Source organism: Carcharodon carcharias, chromosome 3 (assembly GCF_017639515.1).
Source record: "Carcharodon carcharias isolate sCarCar2 chromosome 3, sCarCar2.pri, whole genome shotgun sequence".
NCBI lineage: Eukaryota > Metazoa > Chordata > Chondrichthyes > Lamniformes > Lamnidae > Carcharodon > Carcharodon carcharias.
In genome coordinates, this window is record NC_054469.1 from 232,866,476 (window position 1) to 232,890,376 (window position 23,901).

Here is a 23,901-nt window from a genome sequence, read left to right on the forward strand (position 1 = left end):
TCAGGGGAACAGACAGGCACTACTGTGGCCATCAACATGACTCCAGGATGGTGTGTTGCATCCCTGGTGCCAGGGTCCGGGATGTCACTGAACAGCTGCAGGGCATCCTGAAGGAGAAGGGTGATAAGGCAGAGGTCATGGTACATGTTGGTACCAATGATGTGATAGAAAGAGGGATGAAGTCTTGCATCAAGAATTCAGGGAGTTAGGCAGTAGACTGAAAAGCAGGACCTCTCGAGTTGTCATCTCTGGATTTTCCCAGTGCCACGTGCTAGCGAGCACAGGAATAGGAGAATAGTGCAGAATACGTGGCTTAAGAGTTGGTGCAGGAGGGAGGGTATTAGATTCCTGTATCACTGGGACCATTTCTGGGGAAGTTGGGACCTGTACAAGCAGGACGGTCTACATCTGAACCAGAGTGGGACTAACATCCCTGCAGGCAGGTTTGCTAGTGCTGTTGGAAGGAGTTTAAACTAATTTGGCAGGGGGAGGGGTCACAGAATGTTAGCAGAATAGGGATAAATCATAATATAGTAAAACAAACAAGCCAGAGGGAGTATAGCTGCATTAAGTTTCAAGGGAGTAAGGCAAGACTGGATGGCCTCTACTTTAATGCCAAGATAATTACAGCTAAAACGGATGAGTTAAGGGGGAGGATTGACACATGGAATTGTGACGTAGTAGCCATCACAGAGACATGGTTGAGGGAGGGGGAAGGATTGGCAGCTCAACATTCCAGGATATAGAATCTTCAGGCGAGACAGGGGAAGGGGTAAAAGAGGCGGCGGCATTGCATTATTAGTTAAGGAGTCAGTTACTGCAGTAGGGAGAGATGATATCTTGGAGGAGGCATTGGATGAAGCTTTGTAGGTAGAGCTTAGGAATAAAAAAGGGGCAGCCACATTGTTAGGTGTTTATTATAGACCCCCCCCCAAGATAGTCAGCAGGAAATTGAGGAGCAAATATGTGCACAATTTGCGGAGGTGTGTAAAAACAATAATAGGGTAATTATATTAGGTGATTTCAAGTTTCCCAGCATTAATTGGGATAAACATAGTGTTAAGGGTTTGGATGGAGTGGATTTCTTGAAATGTGTACAGAACTTTTTAGGTCAATACGTAGAGGGTCCAACAAGGGGACGGTGCAGTGCTGGACCTAATTCTGGGGAATGAAGCAGGACAGATGGCTGAGGTGGTGATGGGGGAGCATTTTAATGATAGCGACCACAACATGGTACAATTTAAGTTTGTTATGGACAAAGAGATAGACAAGTTGCAAAAAAATGTTTTGGACTGGGAGAGGATTTTAGTAAAACAAGGCAGGATCTGTCCAAAGTAGACTGGGAACAGCTACTTGTGGGGAAATCTATAGAAGAGCAGTAAGGGCATTCAAAAAGGAAATGGGGAGGGTACAGGCTCAACATGTTCCCTCTAGGGTGATAGGAAGGAGTAACAAGCCCAGAGAACCATGGATGCCCAGAAATATTCAGGATACGATGAGAAGGAAAAGAGAGGCTTTTAGCAGGTACAAGGGGAGCAAATCAACAGAGGCATTAGTGGAGTACAGGGTGGAATTTAAGAAAGCAATTAGGAGAGCAGAGAGGGGATATGAGAAAGCACTGGCTGGTAAAAGTAGGGAAAATCCCAAGATAATCTATAAGTTTATCAATGGGAAGAGGATAACCAGGGAAAGTGCAGGGCCCATTAGGGACCAATGGGGCAATCTATGGATGGAGCCAGAGGACATCGGTAGAGTGTTGAACGAATACTTCACATCCGTCTTCACCCATGAGAATGAGGATGAAGGTATGGAGCTCGGGCAGAGAGACTGTGAGGTTCTTGAGCAAATTTATACAGGGAGTGACAAGGTATTGAAGGTGCTGGCAGGCTTAAAAGTGGACCAGTTGATTTGTGTCCCAGACTGCTGAAGGAGGCAAAGGAGGAGATTGCAGGAGCTCTGACCCAAATTTTTAATTCCTCTCTAGCTACGGGGGAAGTGTCAGAGGATTGGAGAACAGCTAATGTGGTTCTGCTATTTAAGAAGGGTTGTAGAGATAAGTCAGAGAACTACAGACCAGTGAGTCTCACGTCAGTGGCAGGGAAACTATTGGAGAAAATTCTGAAGGAGAGAATCGATCTCCACTTGGAGGCAAGGTTTGATCAGGGATAGTCAACATGGCTTTGTCAGAGGGAGGTCATGCCCAACAAATTTGATTGAATTTTTTGAGGAGGTGACTAGGTGTGTAGATGAGGATAGTGCAGTTGATGTAGTTTATATGGATTTCAGCAAAGCCTTTGACAAGGTCCCACATGGGAGACTTATAAAAAAGGCAAATGCACATGGGATACAGGGTAATTTGATAAGGTGGATTCAAAATGAGCTTAGTTGTAGGAGACAGAGGGTGATGACAGAACGCTGCTCTAGTGACTGGAAGCCCGTATCCAGTGGCGTACCACAGGGATCTGTGTTGGGTCCCCTATTATTCGTCATTTATATAAACGACATAGATGACTATGTGGGGGGGTGGGGGGAGGATTAGTAAGTTTGCGGATGACACAAAGATTGGCCGGGTGGTTAACAGTGAGGTTGAGTATCTTGGACTACAGGAAGATATGGATGGGATGGTCAAATGGGCAGATAAGTGGCAGATGGAATTTAACCCTGCAAGTGATACACTTTGGAAGGAGTAATTTGACAAGGAAGTATTCAATGAACAGCATGACACGAGGAAGTTCTGAGGAACAAAGGGATCTTGGCGTGTATGTCCATAGATCTCTGAAGGCGGAGGGGCATGTCAGTGGGGTGGTAAAAGGGGCATATGGGACACTTGTCTTTATCAATCGAGGCATTACAAAAGTAGGGAGGTCATGTTGGAGTTGTATAGAACCTTGGTGAGGCCACAGCTGGAGTACTGTGTGCAGTTCTGGTCGCCACATTATAGGAAGGATGTGATTGCACCGGATGGGGTGCAGAGGAGATTCACCAGGATGTTGCCTGGGATGAAACATTTAAGTTATGAAGGGAGGTTAGATAGACTTGGGTTGTTTTCATTGGAGCAGAGAAGACTGAGAGGCGACCTGATCGAGGTGTACAAGATTATGAGGGGCATGGACAGGGTGGATAGGGAGCAGCTGTCCCTCTTAGTTGAAGGGTCAGTCACAAGGGGGCATAAGTTCAAGGTGAGGGGCAGGAGGTTGAGGGGGATGTGAGGAAAACCTTTTTTACCCAGAGGGTGGTGACGGTCTGGAATGTGCTGCCTGGGAGGGTGGTGGAGGCGGGTTGCCTCACATCCTTTAAAAAGTACCTGGATGAGCACTTGGCACCTCATAACATTCAAGGTTATGGGCCAAGTGCTGGTCAATGGGGTTAGGTAGGTAGGTCAGGTGTTTCTCACGTGTCAGTGCAGACTCGATGGGCCGATGAGCCTCTTCTGCACTGTGTGATTCTGTGATTGCCCAAATGGATGATGCTTGACTGTCAACCAAACAGCCTTTTACCTATTTTTAATATTTTTATATCTGGTGAAGAGAAATGTTCAAAGAAAATGAAAAAATAATCTTTCTTAATGTTTCAATGATATTTCTCCAGGGTTGTACACAGCAGTGTCTGGGAGATTGATCTTCAGTTCCTGGAGACTTAAGGCCAATCTTGGAGGGTTAGCAACCTTACTCATGGATGGAACCCTGTCCTCTGGGCACAGATAGCACTTGAATGGTCAAAATTGTGTCCTGAACAGTGCATTGAAAAGGCTGAAAATAAGTTTCTTGGAAGTTCAGCTGCCAATATACCCATTTTACATGGGTTTTACATCAATGCTCGCAATAATGAGTATGCAAATAAGCTTACCTGCAAACTCGCATGTAACTCCCTCAGTTGGCCACTGGTAGGCACAACGATTTTCTTAATTACAATTAGGAAGGTTCAGACCATCGTTTTTGCCTCAACCACTAACAGAAATTAATTACACAGCCTCACAAGTCTCTGTGTAAAGAGGTTTCTCCTATTCTCTATGTTAAATCTCTAAGATTTACAATTGCATTCCTAGCCCCTCGATCTAGACACCTCAGCCACAGGAAACAGTCTGCTTGTATCCTGTGGATAATTTTTTTTTTAAAACAGGAATCCCAACTAGGAGACGGCCTGATTGGCAGGTCTGGCTCTCAGTCAGACAAGGAACAATCCAGAGGACACCAGGAACATTTAAAATACTTGTTGCTGCATTAGTGGGAGTGTATGTCTGATCTCCGACCCAGGGGCCTTGGGTAGCGGTATGGAATTGGGAGGCCAGGGAAGCAGGTTTGTTTGAGGTCAGAGCCGGGGAGGGGTGGAGGGAAGCACTACTGCTCCACCTGGCTCGCATGCAGTGCTGGAAGGGCATTTATATTTTCCCCAAAACAGTCCTCTCCTTCCTGGATTTTGGGGGGTGGAGGTGGGTAGTGGAGGGTGCCAGGAAAACCTAGCTGGCCAGCATTAAACATTGAAAAAAAGGTTAAAAGTGGTGCCCCCAGCCTCATTATAATGTTTGAATGGACAACCTCCCTCTTGGAAGGGGGGTGGTTGCCCATTCCCTGCTCCATTTCTGTTAAATGTGGAAGTGGCTGGGCAGGTTGGCAGCAGGTTGGGGTTGGGTGTGAAATGTAAAAAAATTTTACATCACACTCAACCCTACCCCATCTGTTTTTTGCGGGGGAGGTGGATAATAGTTATCACCTTGTTCTCTAATATGATTCTCTTTAGTAAAGACCCAAGTAAAGTACTCCACTATTAGTCTAACATTGATTCCATGCAAAATAATATTATTAATTACTAGTGGTAAATCTGAAGATAATCAGTACAGCAAAAAACATTGTAAACAATTGTCAAAATGGCTTTAGGTCGACACTGCTACCTGATCATTCTTCTTGGTTTCTTTGAGTGACAAACCAGGCCAACTATAATTAACCATACAATGTTCTGTACCCAAACTTCAGGAACATTTGATAAAGTTCCATAGGGAGAGGCAGTGGCGTAGTGGTATTATTACTGGACTGGTAATCCAGAAACCCAGGATAATGATCTGAGGACCTGGGTTTGAATACCACCACAGCTGATGGTGAAATTTGAATTCAATAAAAATCATGAAACCGTAAAAACCCATCTGGTTCGCTGCCGTCCTCACCTGGCCTGGCCTGCATGTGACTCCAGATCTGCAGTAATGTGGTTGACTCTTAAATGGCCTAGCAAGCCACTCGGTATCAAACCGGAAATGACAAAGGCAAACCCAGCCCTGCGACCCTGCAAAGTCCTCTTCACTAACATCTGGGGGCTAGTGCCAAAATTGGGAGAGCTGTCTCACAGACTAGTCAAGCAATAGCTTGACATCCCTGAGTATGTCCTGTCCCATCCAGCAGAGGTGGCAGCGCAGTTGGGAGGGAGTTGCCCTGGGAGTGTTCAATATCGACCCTGTGAAATCTCAAGGCATCAGGTCAAACACGGGCAAGGAAAGCTCCTGCTGATTACCACTAACCATCTCCCTCTCAGCTGATGAATCAATAATCCTCCACAATGAAGACTACTTAGAGGAAGCACTGAGGGTGGCATGGGTGCAGAATGTACTCTGGGTGGGAGAATTCAACGTCCGTCACCAAGGGTGGCTTGGTAGCACCTCCACAGACAGAGTTCGTATAGCTTCTAGACTGGTTCTGCGACAGGTGGTGGGGGAACCAACAAGAGGGAAAAACATACTTGACCTCATTCTCACCAACCTACTTGCCTCAGATGTACCTGTCCATAACAGTATCAGTAGGAGTGACCACTGTACAGTCATTGTGGAGATGAAGTCCTGTCTTCACATTGAGGATACCCTCCATTGTGTTGTGTGGCACTACCACTGTGCTAAATAGGATAGATTTTGAACAGATCTAGCAACTCAGGACTTGGCATCCATGAGGCACTGTGGGCCACTGGCTGCAGCACAGGTGTACTCAATTACAATCTGTAACCTCATTGCCTGGCATTTCCCCCACTCTAACATTATGACCAAGCCAGGGGATCAACCCTGCTTCAATGAAGAGTGCAGAAGGGCATGCCAGGAGCAGCACCAGGCATACCTAAAAATGGGTTGTCAACCTGGTGAAGCTACAACACAGGACTACTTGCGTGCCAAACAGCATAGACAGAGCTAAGTGTGTCCACAACCAACGGATCAGATCTAAGCTCTGCAGTCCTGCCACACCCAGTCTTGAATGGTGGTGGACAATTAAACAACTCAACAAACACACAAAACAAAATCTCCATCCTCAGTGATGGAGGAGCCAGCACATCAGTGCAAAAGAAAAGGCTGAAGCATTTGCAATAATCTTCAGACAGAAGTACCAAGTGGATGATCCATCTTGGTTTTATATATATATCAATATGTATATATCATATATATATATATGTGTGTATCATATATATATATCATATATATATATATAAATTTACAAAACAATTTTATGACAGCACAGCAACAGTTAGGTTTGTGACAGCAAGCAACCGGAAATTACTCAAAAGCAGCAGTTCCTTCCTTGATCTTCAACTTATAAAACAAAGTCACCTCTGGGTGTGATTTCAACTTACCTGGAGCATGCAGCAGTGAAGTATTCTAAAATTCCAAAGGCTGACATTGTGGTAAGTTTTCACATAGATTGCTTTCAATACTGATTCTTAAAAAGCATGCATTAAAAACCTTTATTGTTAAAATATAACTATGATTAGCATATTTTTATTTAATTTGAAATCGGTAAGTGACAAAACAAGGACTAAGTGCCTTTGGAGAAAAGTAAGAATTAAATTTTGGAAATAATCCTGCATAAAAATGTTTGGAAAAGAAAACTGTTAGGATTAACATTTACTATCAGGTTATTCGAATAAATCCTAATTTTATTTTTGGTTAATGAAATAATTGTACATGCCACTGGAACAGGCAAGTCAGAATTTATCCCTGTACATCACAAGGATCTGTGCTTTATTTCAGTTGTATTCTGTAGACCCAATTTCTGGTTTCCAATTATGACAGACAGCTATGAATATTACGAAGAAAACATCACACTTCCCATTCAACTTGCTGTAACATTTTGTGAGAATACCGAAGTTGATGATTTCAAAGGGGTTTTTATGCCCTGTTTTTATTCAGTTGTATTTGTGACAGGGCTGCTGGGGAATTCCCTGGTCATTGTGACATATGTTTACTATGAGAAGCTGAAGACCGTGACAGATGTCTACATGATGAATCTGGCGATTGCTGACTTGCTCTTTCTCTGCACCCTGCCATTCTGGGCAGTTGACGCATACACTGAATGGATTTTTGGAACTTTTATGTGCAAAATTGTGAACGGGGCATACACTGTCAACTTCTACAGTTGTATGTTAATACTGACCCATGTAAGTGTGAACAGGTACAAAGCCATTGTTCAAGCAACAAAAATGCTCAACAATAAAAATAAAAAAGAGCACAGTATGTTCATTTGTGTAGGGGTTTGGGTATTTACACTCATTTTGACTCTTCCAGAATTCATATTAAGTGAAGCATATACTGATATGTCTGATAAAACTATCTGCATTATGATGTATCCTCCCAAATCAGGCAACATAATCAAAGTGGGAGTGCATATAACACAGATGGTAGTGGGATTTCTGATACCCTTTGTGGCCATGAGCCTTTGCTACTCAATCATTGCAAAAACTCTGCTCCAAGCTAAGGGGTTTCAGAAGCATAAATCATTAAAGATTATCATTGCAGTTGTAGTTGCATTTGTGTTTTGTGAACTGCCATTCAACATTGTCTTGTTAATTAAAACTCTACAGATCATCAAGCAAGAAATCTCTAGTTGTGAATACACTGCAAATGTAGACTATGCAATTATTGTAACAGAGAGTATTGCATTTGTACATTGCTGTCTCAATCCTATTCTTTATGTATTTCTTGGAGTGAAGTTTAGAAATAGCTTTCTGAAGATTTTAAAAGATGTTGGATGTATCAGTCAAAAACAATTGGATGGGTATCTGAAAACTGAGTGTGAGACATCACGTCCTGTGTCGGGTATATCTGAAACAACAACTATGTATCCTCTATAAAATAATAAAGATATATAAGAATGCATAATAGTAAATTAAATAAGTGTAAACTGATGAAACAGCATAAATTGTTGTTTTTACCCATTTTTTCCTGATTTTCTCTGATTCACTGCTGTGTTATACCAAAATTAACCTAGCTGGTTCAAGTTCAATTCTATGGTGTACATATTTATTTCTTATTATCTGTGTGTATAAAATGTTGTTTAATTTGTTTAAGCACAAATATATATTTCTGTAATAAAATACTCAACAAGATTTTTTTTCCATCTGATGTGTTTTAAAAATCATACTAAGTTTTCTGTTTAACTTCTTACAAATGCAAAACTTTGTTCAACCAAGTGTAGAGCAGAAATGCCGGTATAGGCTTGTTGGGCCAAATGGTCTGTTTTTGTGCTATAAATTGTATGTAATTCAACCATTTCACAGCAGGAAAATAGTGACCACATCCCAACTACTTATTCTTTAGCACACAAAAACAGTGACAGGTACGAGGATAATGGCTTTGGCTTTGACAGCTAATAATTCTTGATTCAACCATGCGATCTAATGGTTGATAAAATTTCATCTAATGCTATTGCTATTAGCGCCTCAATGCTAATTCAGCGGGTAAATTGTCAGGGTCTTCTTAACATACATAAAAGTTGCAGTGGCCCTTGAGTCATCTATGATGTGCCGAGATATGGAAATAACTGTGGAAAGCAATACATGAAGAAAACCTTTCACTGATCACATTGTTTATGTTCTAATGGTTAGCAGCTGCTGCCCTCCAGGAGCCCACCTTTCTGTCATCAGATTATATACAGAGCCACCAAGGTTGACTGACTGATTCCTGCCCAGGAGCAGATAAGCTACAGCATCAATGTTGTCCCAAATAAGAGAAAAAGTAAACAAGATCCAGATGAAATTTGGTGACATCCAGAAACACTAAACAAAAACCATTCCAGTGAACTCGTGGGATTAGATGCAACCTGTTAGCCACAGTTGAAAAATATGGTCCGTCTTATGGGAAAATGTCAGTCAATTGTCATCTCAAAGATACAACATCACATTCTGTGGAATGTGAGTATTGTTGGCAAGCTTATCCAAATGCCCTTGAGCAATTAGTGGTGCTGAGCTGCAGTCCATGTGGTGTAGGTGCACCCAAGTGCTGTTAGAAAGTTCCAAGTTTTTGACCCTGGGCCAGTGAAAGAACAGCGATATAGTTCCAAGTCAGGATGATGGGTGACTTGGAGAGGAACTCGCAGGTGATGGTGTTTCCATGCATCTGTAGCTCTGGTTATAGGTGCTAGAGGTCATGGTTTGGAAGGCACTGTCAAAGGAGCCGAGGCAGTTGCTGCAATGTATCTTGTATACGGTATACACTGCTAGCACTGTGTGCCAGTGATAGATGGAGTGAATACTGCACTGTTCTACTAGTGTAAGCTTGAGGAACAGCACCTCTTCTTTTGATTAGGCACTTTCTAGACTCAGCACTGAGTTTAACAATTGCAGCCGTAAAATCTGTCCTCCAATTTTGTTCCATTTTCTTTGCATATTTCAGTTTTTCTCTATTTTTGCTTTCAGACAGCGGAACAGCTGCTTGAGGCACATCTTTTCTTTTATTTTGCCCCAGCACCATTCTCTTTAGCACTCTAAGATTAACTTTTATGTCATTTAACCTTTGAAATTGCACCTATCAGAGACCTTCCTTCTGTCCTTGTCGCACCCACCTTTGCTCAAAACTTACTACCATCTCTAACCTTTTCCAGTTCTGATAAGTCATCAATCTGAAACGTTAACTGTGTCTCGCTTTGACTCCGACCCCCAAATTATACTGCCAAGATTAAGCATATGAGGGTTTTTTTATTGAGAGAATGGGACAACTGCTTATCTCTATCAATGGCTACATGAGGACTTGCAGTCGCACTCATCAGCCTGTGTTGGTCTCACTGTGGTCAAGAAGGTCACCACTACACTCGACTGTTATGACACAGGTTCATTTCATATAGTCACAGGAATCTCGTTAATCTCAGTCAGGCTGCAGCACAGATGTGCAACACTTCAGGTGATTGACACATACAAGACAGCTGACGAATTAATCAATTTTGAATCACATCGAGGCAATAGCGAAATGGGGTCATCCACTGTTAAGGTGTTGTTGGGTTTCTCAAGGCATCCCATTGCCTTGCAAGCTTCTGCAGAAAAATCCCTCAACTGGCCAAAATAGGAAAAGTTTCTGCTCCCGCAGTGCACAGATTGTGCATGACAATGCCCAGTGCATTCTACAAATCAATATCAGAAATGCTGAAGGCTGTCATGATTCTGCAGCATTCCCTAAATCCTTCAGAGAAAAGATCAAAGGATGCCTCTGAATGACAAAGACAAACTACCTCTTCCGGGGATAATGACCATGCTAAAAGTAGTGGCAGCAGATTACTACATTGAGTCACATGTCTACAAGATGGGTCTTCGAGAATTCCAGTCTCACAACCTTTTGCGCATTTCTCCTGCTCTCTGTTTGAAATGTAACACCGTATCTCTAGTCCCTCATTCTAGATCAGAGCTTCCCAAACTGTGGGTTACGACCGCCAGTTGAGGTCAGCTATCTGAGATCCTTCAGGATGTGCATCAGCTGCAAGAGTGGACCTGGTGATGGAATGTCGGGAATGAGGGCAGGCCAAGGGCATCACGATGACTCCCTAGCTTGGCGATGGAAGGTGATCATTACAGGGTAAGGTGCAATCATGCATCTCAAGTATTTTTCTACAGAGACAAGGAGGAGTGCTGAAAGCAGGCAGCATGCAAAGCTGCCTTCTTCATGGCTTTCATGAACAGAAGAAGGGCCCATCGTCGTCTGGCAGGACAAAGGGAAGAGCCTCGCCCTATGGAAGTGGGGCCGCCTGAAGAACCAGAAGTTGAGAAGGAGACACCAATTCCATGGAGGCGTTTGGTGTGACTAAGGGTGTACTGAAGACTTGGAGATGAGCAACAGACAATGCCACAGACTCCTTTGCTTGTCAAGAGATGTGGTAGCTCACATTTGCCACATTCTTCAGGAGGATCTGATGACACAGGGCCTGGGAAGCCATCCACTGGCTCCAAAGCTGACCGCTGCACTCAACTATTTTATGAGTGACTTATTCCAGGGCTCCACTGGGGACCTCAGCAGAATATCGCAATCTTCCACTTATAAATGCATATGAGAGGTCACTGATGCCCTATTCAGTAAGATACACAATTACATCCCATTCTCCCTGGACGAAGCCAGCAAGGCTGTCAGAGCAGTGGGATTTGCAGCCATCTCTGGCTTCCCACAGGTGCAGGGTGTCATCAATTGCACACATGTGGCCTTAAGAGCTCCTTGGCAGCAGCTACTAAGATTTATCAATAGAAAAGTCTTCCACTCTCTCAACGTGCAGCTGATCTGTGATCACTGAAAGCAGATTATGAAGGTTTGTATGAGGTAGCCTGGGAACCTGCACGACTCTTACACCTGGAGTTCCTTGTGACTGCCACAGATCTTTGAGGGCCCTCAGCGCTTTCAGGGTTGTCTCACTGGTTCTAAAGGCTACCTGCAAAGGACATGGTTAATGATGCCTGTTCGGCAGCCACAGAGTGCTTCACAGGAGAGCTACAATGCTGTTTATTTGGCAAAACACTTTTTGATTGAGCAGACCATTGGCATGCTGAAGATGCATTTCAGGTGTCTGGACCAGTCAGGTGGCGTTCTCCAGTAATCTCCTCAGAAGGTGTCCCGCATCATTGTAGTTTGCTGCTCTCTACACAACCTGGTGCTCCAAAGCGGGTTGAATTGTCAAAATGGAGAGGTGGAGGAACTGCACAATCCCTCCAATGAGGGGGGAATGCCGAAAGGAAAGGACACCAGAGAGGGTGAGGATGTTGCCACCCCACAGGAAAAGGCCATAGCACAGGCCCGACGCTGCAGACACCTTGTCTATAAGGTGAGGCCCTTATACCGACAAGGTTCCAGGGCGATGAAGAAGACTAGCTCATATGAACTGATTTCACCTGTCCCTTCGACGCAGGGTAGACATTAACACTTTCTTTGCTGTCCCCAACATCTCAATAAAGAACATCAATCTCAAAATGAGTAGTTGCAATCTTGTGTGATGATGGCCACATTCTTGAAAGGCAATGCAGCCTATGAAGCATGTGGCTGTTCTGCAATGGGATAATCTGAAGCATTCAATCTCAAGCAAGTAAACATGGTGCATCCTTTCAAGTATCACACCAACATTTCACTGCCTATGACAGCCTTCAAGAGACAGAAACAGCACTGCAAACATCAATGCACTCATGGCAGTATGCCTGGAGCATTGCAAGACGCCTCAAGGAGCACAATCAACTTGACCATCTGAGCAGTGATCTAATTCCGGACAGCAGCATCTCTCTATAGGTCATCTCTCATGCATGAATAATGTTCTGGCCTCATCCTGATACTGAGTCCCCAGGGTGAAATCACTCTTCAGGATCCTATGATCTGTCACTCTAAATCTTGGGTGCGAGCCTGCGTGTCAGGTTACCTTTGTGTGCAGACAGAGAGCTTCAGCAGCACCATCGTCTGATCACTGACAAGGAATCAAGACTCTGCCTGTGTCGAGAGCTTCCAGCATTGCCACAGCATCTGGGTGTGACATGGCCTAGCCAGTCTCAACATCACATTTTGGGATTACTTAGTAAATTCGTTGACACCAAGGTCCACACAGCAGATAGCTTAAATCTCTTCCTAATACTGCCCTGCACATTTTCATTCTAGCAGATTGAGACATGTACGAGGAAGCCTAGGACACTGAAGGCACTGTCGCAATCAGATAATCATTTCAACTGTCCTTATGAGAGTGCTAGCACAGGGATTAAGTCAAGCCACGCTACCCAGACCTTCAGGTGCAATGAGCACCTTCATATGTAATAGGCTGGTTCATGATGTTAGATGCACACCTATAACATTGCATAGTCGTGGCTGTCTAGCAGGCGTATCAAGAGTCACCAGGTGCTAATTAGGTCCATTGTTCTGCATCATGCAGGTGGAGAGTGGGAACTATTATAGGGGTAAGGTTCAGCCGTAACCGTGGTCGTGACTTAAAACTGCAGACCGCCATGAAAGACTAAGGCCCCCGACGATTACTTACACTGTAACCCACACCAAAACCTGACAGCCATTACATGGAGGCCATTGAAAAGTTCACTTGGTTGGAATGACTCCAAGGCGGGTCGTGTTTAAAATCTATAACACCCACAGTGAATAGGTTTCAGTGCAGCAGCATCAGGATAATGAAAATCTTTCCAAAATCTATACTCATGACTTTATATGATCATCTGATGCAAGTCTCACATATGAAACACCATATTCACAGAGAAACTGTTTTGTTCATGTTGCTTCTGTGGACATAAAAGTGACTGACAGAGCTGAGATTGAGTGAGACATCATAGACCTGAGGAACATGATGAGAGATACTTGGGGAGTGGGAGTATTTGTTGCACTTGAATAACTTTGGAACTTTTTCCATGCAGCACATGGAACAGCCATTCACCAGCTGAGATTTTGAGGAAGAAAAGCAAAATATATTTACACATGTGCAAATTACATAGGGTGAGTGAGCATCCGTGCCACCATTGTGCTCTTAGTATTTTTCTAACCCTACTGTTTTGTCTAGCTGTAAACCCGACATTTGCAGCAGAAATAGAGACAGTCTGCAGACTGCTACACCCTGTTGTCTAAGATGACCTTGGCAGGCGTCCTCTGAAGGTCAGAGACCTGGAGGACCCTGGCCTGATAAGGGTCTCCTGTTCAGGGGCAGGTGCATCCTCTTCGGCTTGATCAGCTGTAGTTGATGGGGGTCACAAACAGAGGGGATTTGGAGCAGCTGGACACCCTTGGAATGTCCTCTGTGGGGGCCCTCAGGGTGTCCGGCTCCCTGTGTCTGTAATCTCCCCCACCCCACAGGCATCTGAGATATCTGCTCCCCTCTAATTCTGGCTGCTTGAGCTTCCTGATTTTTGGTTACCCCACCATTGTGGCTGTGCCTTCATTTGCCAAGGCCCTAAACTCTGGAATTCCTCTACAAAAGCTTCTGCCTCTCTACCATTCTTTCTTCCTTTAAAATGCTCTTTAAAACCTCCCTCTTCGATCAAGGTTTTGATGATTTGCCTTAATATCTTCTTGCGTGGCTCAGTGACAAATTTTGTTCTATAAAGCTCCTGAAAAATGTCTGGGAATGTTTTCTGACATTAAAGACACTATATAAATACAAGTTGTTGTTGTTCATTATCTTGAACACTTCTGTTAAATCTCCCCTAACCTTTTCTGTGCCAAGGAGATGAATCTAATTTGCTAATTTCTCAAATTCAGAGTGTTGTGACTGCATACGCAGTTTGACAAAAATAACCCTTCAGCACATCTTAAGGCCCTTTTATCAAGTGATGAATCTTTTAACTTAGTGCTTCGGAGTTTTTACTCATCCTGTATTCTCACCTTGCCCTGGGTATCAGCTTACCCTTTAAAATATAAATTACCAGTGACTGTTTTTCATTATTTGCAAATATCTCACTTCTTGGAACTTGTAGAAGCAATGTTTTTGTATCTTGAATTACTGGAACAATAAACTGACCTTATGCTAGTAGACTGCATGCAGCTGACATTTATTTATTGCGATAAAAACAAAAAAAAACTGCAGATGCTGGAAATCCAAAACAAAAATAAAAATACCTGTAAAAACTCAACAGGTCTGGCAGCATCTGCGGAGAGGAACACAGTTAACGTTTCGGGTCCGTATGACTCTTCAACAGAACAGAATATTCATTGCGTTCAGGTTTAAAGAACTGAGCAATCATTATTTGTAGTGCTGGTACGTTAACATCAAAATCTTGGGGCATTTTCCGTCCTGGAGACTAAGGGCAGATTCTTATGTCCCGCAGGTGGGCATGTGATCAGGCGTAAAATCGCATGAGATGATGTTGCGCAAATGTCCTGACATCATTGTGCACTTGCGCGATATTTCACTCAACGGGCGCGAGCAGAAGTCAGAAGTGTGCCCACTGACAATTGAGCGGGCAATTACGTCCATTAATGGTGCAATTGTCTCCAATTTTTTGTGGCCCATCCAACCTTATGGTTAGCAGATGGGTGAATCAGCCAGACGGCCTTTACATTTTTCATCAAAACTCATCCTAGGGCAGGATGAAATCTCCATTATGAAACAAAATAAAACTAAATACCTGTGGACTGCATTTTTATGCGGTATGCTTTCAGGTGTTTGATTGTGATGCGTGGATTTTTTTTGCAGCTCATTACACCTCTATTTCATCATTTGTAGGTGTGCAGCTGCCTGCCTTCAGGAGCTCTCTCGCAGTGCTCACTCACGCCTGTGATGATGTCATCCTCTACCCTCTTCCCAACCCATTAATTGGCCAGCCAGCGTAAAATCGCGGTTGGGGGCCAATCACAGTCAGGGTCCATTTCCTGGGCTCACGGATCATGCCCGCCCGCCAATGGTAAAATTCAGGCCTAAGGGCGTTGGCGGGCGGCAAAGTCTCCTGCTGGGTAGTGGGGCAGGTTGCCACACCAAATAGTTCACTTTTCAGCTCATTATTTATGCATAAATGAGCAGCTCGAATTCATCTGCCTCGCCATTACCCCATGGGGTCCAAGGTCCAGCTGCCATATTTAAATGGCACCCAACCACACACATGCACTCTTTGCAGCCCAGGGCTCCTAAGTGAAACAATGGCTCCAAGGGGAAATAAACCCTCTGCCCCTAAATTCAGCAACACTCCCTGGAGAGACTCCTTGAGGAAGTCCAGGATCTGTAATGGGAGCCAGAGGTCCACCAGCCTCACCATGCCATATCAAAAGGGGGTCGCGAAGGAGGTCAGCACCTGTGGGCCATAAAAGAGGGCTGCCATGCAGTGTAGGAAGAGAATGAATGATCTCATCTGCTCTCTCAGGGTAAGTCAATCTTCTCCTCACTCTCAACTCACACTCTCACAAGGCCATCAGGAATTAACAGAATTACAGTGCACAGGGATCTCAAACACTACCAGCAGAAGGGACATCACCAATGATTCTCTAACTTTAACAACAACATCTCCTGTGATATCCTGCACAAGTCATGCCTTCAGCCCTTATTGGGGGCTGCTCAGCACACACTGTAGCCATGCATGTTTATGATCTGCTCTTTCATCCATGGTGCTCATAGTCTATCCTTCTGTCTTTATGCAGGACAAGGCCATCCACAACAAGAGGGAGAAATCTCAGACCGGAGCAGGGATGCTGGAGTTGAGATACTCACCCTCTTCGAGAAGTAGGCCTGCAGAACTGGCTGGTGAGCATAGGGACCATTGCTGCACCGAAGGGGAGATCAGCGTATCCCAACAAGTGAGTGAGGGTCCATCCAGTAGTCATCGCCCTTGGACAATATGAGTGCTCTTTAATGTAGGTGACAGTCTAGCCAATCACTAATTATCTCCTCTCTATTACAGCCATCAGCAATTGAAGACAACAGGACACTGCCATTCAGCTCATCAGTCCCAGCCACCCCACCCCCTCACCTAAGCACCTTGGACTGGGAGGCTGAGGGGGCATCTGACAAAGGCCTGTCACTGCATTCACCTGTACCCTCCACCAGCGCAGATACACACACTTTGGTGGGACCTAGTACTACAGCAGGCTCAGGATCACTATCTGGTGAGCACAGCACAGAAGGGGTCCACAGAAGGCGGAGGCAATGACAGTGTCTCCAACACTTGGAGGACTAGTAGCTAAGCCCTTGCTGAGTCGGAGACTGATGGCGAACCTTAGGAATCAGCCCTCAGAGAAATGTTGGAACTCCAAAAACTTCCTGAGGCCGTCACCAGATAAAACAGACAGGACTTCCTGAGGCCGTCACCAGATAAAACAGACAGGACTTCCTGAGGCCGTCACCAGATAAAACAGACAGGACTTCCTGAGGCCGTCACCAGATAAAACAGACAGGACTTCCTGAGGCCGTCACCAGATAAAACAGACAGGACTTCCTGAGGCCGTCACCAGATAAAACAGACAGGACTTCCTGAGGCCGTCACCAGATAAAAAGGAATGACGGAGGAGTCTGTCCACATCGGCATCACCACTGGAAGAGTGGCACCCGCCATGGAGACCCTGATCCAGCAGTTTCTGCTCAGACCTGCATAGTATTGCTGTAGCTATGAGTGGGATCCATTAGTCACTAGGTGGGGCAGGACAAGGCCATCATGGATGAAAGAGCAGATCATAAACGTGCATGGCTGCAGTGTGTGCTGAGCGGCCCCCAATAAAGGCTGAAGACATGACTTGTGCAGGATATCACAGGAGATGTAGGTGGGGCACCTTGGCTCCCTCAAAATGCCCCTTCTCCTCAAGGAGCCAGGGAGGGGCCCTGGGGCACCCACAGGGAGGGACAAAGCCATCAAGAGATTTGAAAACAAGGACGAAAATCTTAAAACTGAGGTGTTCCTTATCCGAGAGTCAATGCAAATCCTCGAGAACACGGGTGATGAGTGAACGGGACTTGGCATGAGTAAGGACATGAGCAGCAATGTTTTGGACTGGGGTAGAATGTGAATGGCTGGTCTGCCAGGAGATGTTACAATAATCATGGCTAGCAGTAACAAAGGCATGGATGAGTATTTCAGCAGTAGATGAGCTATGTTAGGAGGGTGTCAGGTGATGCTACTGTGGTGAAAATAGGCCGCTTTAGAGATGGTGCAGTTATGTGTTTGGAAACTCACCTTGGAGTTGATGTGATACCATGGTTGTGAATAGTTTTGTTAGCCTCAGATGGTCGCCAGAAAGAGGGGTGGAGTCAGTGGCTAGGGAACAGGGGCTTTGTAATGGGATCAAAGATAATGGATTAAGTCTTCCAAATGTTTAATTGGAGGAACTGATAATTTAATGTCAATGCAGGAGTTGAGAGATGTGGTGGTGAGGCAGAACTGGGTATTGTCAGTGCACATGTGAAAATTGAGGCTGTACTTTCATATGATGTCACTGAGGACAGCACGCTGATGAGAAATGGGAAGGAGCCAAGGTTAGGTCCTTAGGGAACATCAGAAGTAACAGTGAGAGAATGGGAAGAGAAGCCATTGCTGGTGATTCTCTGGCTAAGATTAGTTAGATAAGAGTGGAACCAGGTGAATGCAGTCCCACCCAGTTGGACAATGATGGAAGGGCGTTGAAGGAGGAATGTGTAGTCAACTGTGTCAAAGACTGTAGACAGATCTAAAATGACAAGGAGGGATAGTTTACCTTTGTCACAAGCAAATAGGATGTCATTTGTGACTTTGTTAAAAGCTGTTCTGGTGCTGCAGTGGGGCAAAGGCCTGACTGGAGGGATTCAAACAATCAGGTTCTGGGAAAGATGGGCACAGATTTTGGAGGTGAATACAAAGGTAAGGATTTTGGAGAGGGAAGAGATGTTCAAGATGGTGCAGTAGTTTGCAAGGATGATGGAGTCAAAGATTGTTATTGGGTACCTTGGTTGGCAGTTGGGGGGGGTGTGGTCTGGAGACCAGGCAGGCTGGCACAAAGGCGGGTTATCATCTTGGGGGGGTTGTTATGACCGATGCAGTTGGTAAAGTGGAGTTATTAAAAATTCCCAGGAGGAAACAACTGGCATAACCTATAATTTTAAGAGTGGAATTTTTGGGTCAGCAAGCGGGCGTCCCGATGTCACCCCGTGTCATTTAGATTTTCAGTTAGGCGGGTGCGCAAAGGCCTATAAAGGCCCGTTAAAAATTGAAATAATTAAATGAGCTGCCCATCCAACCTCAAGGTCAGTGGGCAGACAAAGAGCCCAGGCGGCCTTCGCCCTCATCCTTGGGTGGGATGGGGTTTCATGAAGTGTTGTAAAATTCAATAAAAATTTTTTAAAAATTTAATTGACATGTCCCAGCTCATGTGACACTGTCACATGAGGGGATGTTTTAAAATTCTTTATTTAGATGTTTAAAACTGAAACAAATCTCCCTGAGGCACCTCAGAGAGATGTCTGCACTCTTTAGCAGGCATACGCAAAAGAGTGCAGGCCCCAGCTCAGGGAATCCCCCCCTGCCCGCACAGGGAGTGCTCAGCACTTCCAGGCGAGCGTCACGCTGGGTGGGCCTTAATTGCCTGCCCAGAATTGGCCCACCCATGTAAAATGGCAGTGCGGCCCCGATCGGGGGCCGCCCATCCCCGCATAAACACCCCGACGGGGTGAAATTTCTGCCCTAAGTGTCATGTTTGAGATCAGACCACCAGTTCTCAAGGCTTTGCATTAAACTAATTGAAACATTTTATTAATTTACACAGGTTAAAATATATACACATGGCTACAAATTACTACGAAAAATAACTTTTAACAAATTCCCAAATTAATCTCCATTAAGGCAACAGCAACCCATAGACTTAACCAAATACCAGGCAAAGCATTTTCAACTTACGAATTCAGAATGAGGGTCTTTCATTTTGCTGTGGAGCCAGTTGGAGGCTTGCAGCTGCCTTTTGATCTCACATTGCTTCTGCTCTGCACACCCGAAAACTACTGAAGTTATACCTACCACCACTGACTAAATTCAAATTCTCATTGTCTCACCAGCCTCTTTGAACTTCAACTTTTAACAATGAAACCCCTTTCATAGTACCAATTTTATTAGTAATATAAACACATGGCTTGGTATCTGCTAGAGAGGTGTCAAGTTTTCTTGAATGCTCTATTCAAAAAATGCAAATGCACGCTATCTCTCTTCCATATCAAAACTGGTACACATCAAAGCACCCAGACTAGCTGGCTTCAATATAATTAAGACACACCCGCAGACTAAACCACTATTTTAAAAGAAAAATATTTTCCAAAATATTATATACATTAATAGCTTCATGGCAGGGGTTTCCTCCGGTGCACACAGGGCATCCTCTAAAGGATGCAACTCCCCTTTCCTTCCTGCTTTTTCACCTCAAATGGTAAAAAAGCAGACTCCCCATTCATGCCCATCTGCCCATGCCAACTGCATTATGGCACGGGGTGCATAATAGTAGGGTCAATTAGCTTGTTAACAAACTAAATTGCCCGCTCATGATTTTTTTTAAATGGCAGTGGGCTGCCGATTTCAGCATCCACCACCTTACCGTAGTACGGGAAACCGGTGTGTTGATGTTGGGTTTGCGACCTGACGTCGTCACGCTGGATTTTATGCACAGGATGGCAGCAGTCTCGATTTGCAAATGTAAACTCCTGGCCAGGAGTCTTATGATCTGCAATCCACCTCGTGAAAGGGTGATGGAAGCAGATTCAATAATAATTTTCAAGAGAGAATTGGATAATTATTTTGAGGGTAAAAATGTACAGAGCTATGGGGGAATGAGACTAATTAGATTGCTCTTTCAAAGAGACAGCACAAGTACAAAGTGCCAATGGCCTCCTTCTGTGCTGTACCGTTCTTTGATTCTACTTCATAATTCACAACATGATAGGCTTGATTTTGGAGCACTCTGCTACAACTTAGATGATGCCAAATAATAATGCAGCACTAAGAAATCAAAACTTATAGAAAAAGAAAAAAGACAGAAATAAATAATTCTAGAACCTTTTTTAAATAGTGCTGGTTTCTATTAGTATTTAAATATGTAAAGCAGACATTCATTTTAACCACCTATCTTTCTTTAACCACATCACTGCACGTTGAATGTGAAGACATGTCACACTTTCGACAAATGAACTTTGACCCACATTTTGTGCTTTTATTGTTTTTCTCTACCTTTGATCTTAATCTAGAACCTAAATTTTACAAAGGCATGCACCCAGTTAATGTTGCCTCTAAATTTCTTTTGTTTGGTATGGTCTGCTTAACTCAATTTGTGGCACCTTGCAATTTTAGGAAGAACTTGTGAGCAGCCTGTGTGGTATTTTCCACATTACAGTGTGCTGCATACGCCTGCAACATAGCAGGGTCTTGGCTCCCAGCATGCAGAGAATTATTCATCAGAAGCAACTGTATTGAAATCTCACATCTCAATAATTTTCTGTGCATTATAATTAATGGTGGAAAATCATTGAGAAAGAGTAGATTTTTCAAAAAAATATTATTCTGGAAAGTTCACTGTGTGCACTTTCAGAAGTTTTGCAAATCTTGCATTTGTGGCTATGGACATGAATGGTCTCATATTGTCTTTGCGGCTTGAGGCTAAGTGTTAGCCAAGCAACATCTCAAATTTAAAATTTTCATCCTTGTTTTCCAATCTACTCTGTGGCTTCGCCCCTCCTATCTCGGAAATCTTCTCCAACCCATAACTCTCTAAGATATCTGCGCTATTCCAATTCTTTTTAACCACCTCATTTTAATCACCCCATCACTGATGGCCATTCTTTCAGCTGCCAGTCCCCTAAGCTCTCGAGTTCCCTCCCTAAACCCCTCAGCCTCTCTTTCTTGCATTAAGATGCTCCTTTACACATATCTCTCAATTGCTCTAATATCTCCAAATGTGGCTTAGGGCAGGATGCTGATGTCAAGGTCAAATGTGGGACCCTACACCACATTGTGTCGGTAACTCAACAATGATTTTGCCAGAACTGGCCAATTAGTAGACAGGCGGTGCACTTGCCGTCCAATTAAGGATGGGAGATAGGCTGTCGAGACTGGGCTAGTAGGAGGCCCTCCAGTATTGATGGCCAGTAGGAGTCCCTCCAGGATGGAAGGAACTGCAGCCCGCATCGCAGGTAACAGAGGGAGAGAGGGAGGGGGAGAGAGAGAGAGACACTTGAAGCACCCTCCCAGCAACGTAAGTGATTTGAAATAAGCTCTGGCTCCAGCTGCTGGATCACCATCGTGTGGGGGAATACTCTCTAGAGGGTGATCTCCTTCGGTATTTAGGGCCAGGTAAGTGGGTGGGTAAGGGGGCTCTCAAAGGCATCCTGGAGCACTGACACCTTCTCTTAACCTCAGGCAGTTGTCATGCTCCTGATGCCAGCAGAGGGCCTGCAGGTTGACTGAAAAATTTCAGTTGGCCTCTAATAATTGGTCTTAATTGTCTTTTAAATTATCTTAACAGAAAATTCCGTGCTTTTAAGTGGGTAGCTGTTCCGCCCCTGAACTGGCCCTCAGCAAACTAGCTCTGGGATGGGATAGCGCAGGCAAATCACTGATGAGCGGCATGAAATTATGTGCCTGTCCACCTTCATTCTCGTCCCCATATCAGGGCAAAAATCCTTTCCTTGATATCAAATTTTAGGAACTGGGGAAAGCAGGAGTAGGCCATTCAGCCCCTTAAGCCTGCCTCGTCATTCAATTAGATCATGGCTGATCATCTACCTCAACACTGCTTTATCGTGCTACTCCGTATCCCTTGATGTCATTAGTATCTAGAAATCTATCAATCTCTGTATTGAACATACTCATTGACTGAGCTGCCACAGCCCTCTGGGAAGGTGAATCCAAAGATTCACTACCCTCTGAGTGAAGAAATTCCTCCTCCTCTCAGTCCTAAATGGCTTGCCCCATGTTCTGAGACTATGTCCCCTCAACAGAGAACCCTCAGCCAGGGGAAACATCCTTTCTGCATCTACCCTGTCCAGCCCTTTAAGAATTTTGTATGCTTCAATGAGATCACATCTCATTCTTCTAAATTCTAGAGAATTCAGGCCTAGTCTCCTCAATCTCTCCTCATGAGACAGTCCCACCATCCAAGGAATTAGTCTGGTGAACCTCCATTGCACTCCTATGGCAAGTATATCCTTCCTTAGCTGAAGGGACCAAAACAGTATACAATACTCCACGTGTGGTCTAGCCAAGGATCTATACTATTGAAGCAAGAGATCTTTACTGCTGTACTCAAATCCTCTCATGATAAAGGCTAACATATCATGTGCCTTCCTAATTGCTTGCTGCACCTGCGTGTTAGCTTTCAGTGACTTATGAACAAGGACACCCAGGTTCCTTTGGACATCAACGCTTCTCAATCTCTCACCATTCAAGAAATACTCTGCACGTCCAATCCTCCTACCAAAGTGAATGACCTCACACTTATCCACATTACATTCCATCTGCTATGTTCCTGCCCACTCACTCAGCCTGTCCATATCCCCTTGAAGCCTCTTTGCATGCTCCTCACAACTCACATTCCCACCTAGTTTTGTGTCATCCGCAAACTTGGAAATATTAGTTAGTCCCCATATCCAAATCATTGATATAGATTGAGAATAGCTGTCGCCCAAACGCTGATCCTTGAGGTATCCCACTAGTTACAGCCTTTCGACCTAAGAATGATTAATTTATTCCTACTCTCTGTTTACTGTCTGTTAACCAATCCTCAATCCATGCCAGAATATTACCCCCATGCCATGTGCTTATTTTGTTTGATAATGCTCCTGTGATGCGCCTTGAGATGTTTTACTTCGTATATGCTGCTACATAAATACAAGTTGTTGTCTTGTGTTTGTTTTCCTTCAAAGGCCTGCCCCAGTGGCTAGTGCTTGGGAGGTTGAATGCTGCTCAGCATTCATTGAGGACATTACAGATGACCTCAGAGAAATACCTCGAACAGTGGAGGACGTGAAGCTAGAAGGAAATTCCCAGAGTAGATGTTCAGACTACTTTTACCAAGGTAGAGAAGCCGATGGAAACAAGCAATAGGCAGTGCTTGAAGCAGCCAGCCAGATATCAAGCAACAAAAATATGGTTTAGGTTAAACTTTCACACTGGATAAATTACAAAGGCTAATTTGTGTATTGGCTAATCACAGAACACAGGAAATTATATACAGCGACCTCAGAGGCTGTTGCTATTGCTATTTAACTATTCAAAGCCACGTGAAACCAA

At 44.3% G+C, this 23,901-nt stretch overlaps 2 protein-coding genes across 7 annotated transcripts in view; one reads left to right on the top strand and one right to left on the bottom strand.

The window, feature by feature from the left end:
• The window catches only part of fyco1a (FYVE and coiled-coil domain autophagy adaptor 1a), a 197,237-nt gene that overhangs the window by 67,896 nt on the left and 105,440 nt on the right, over positions 1 to 23,901 (bottom strand). The gene's annotated exons all lie outside the window — the stretch shown is intronic.
• LOC121276199 (C-C chemokine receptor type 9-like) lies at positions 6,573 to 8,349 on the top strand. The gene is made up of 2 exons (XM_041184340.1): positions 6,573 to 6,648; positions 6,995 to 8,349. The coding sequence occupies exon 2, from the start codon at positions 7,030 to 7,032 to the stop codon at positions 8,092 to 8,094; it is 1,065 nt and encodes a 354-aa protein (XP_041040274.1). The 5' UTR covers positions 6,573 to 6,648; positions 6,995 to 7,029; the 3' UTR covers positions 8,095 to 8,349.

Excerpts from the sequence above, each read along its gene's own strand:
- LOC121276199 (XM_041184340.1), top strand. The coding sequence starts at position 7,030 with ATGACAGACAGCTATGAATATTACGAAGAAAACATCACACTTCCCATT.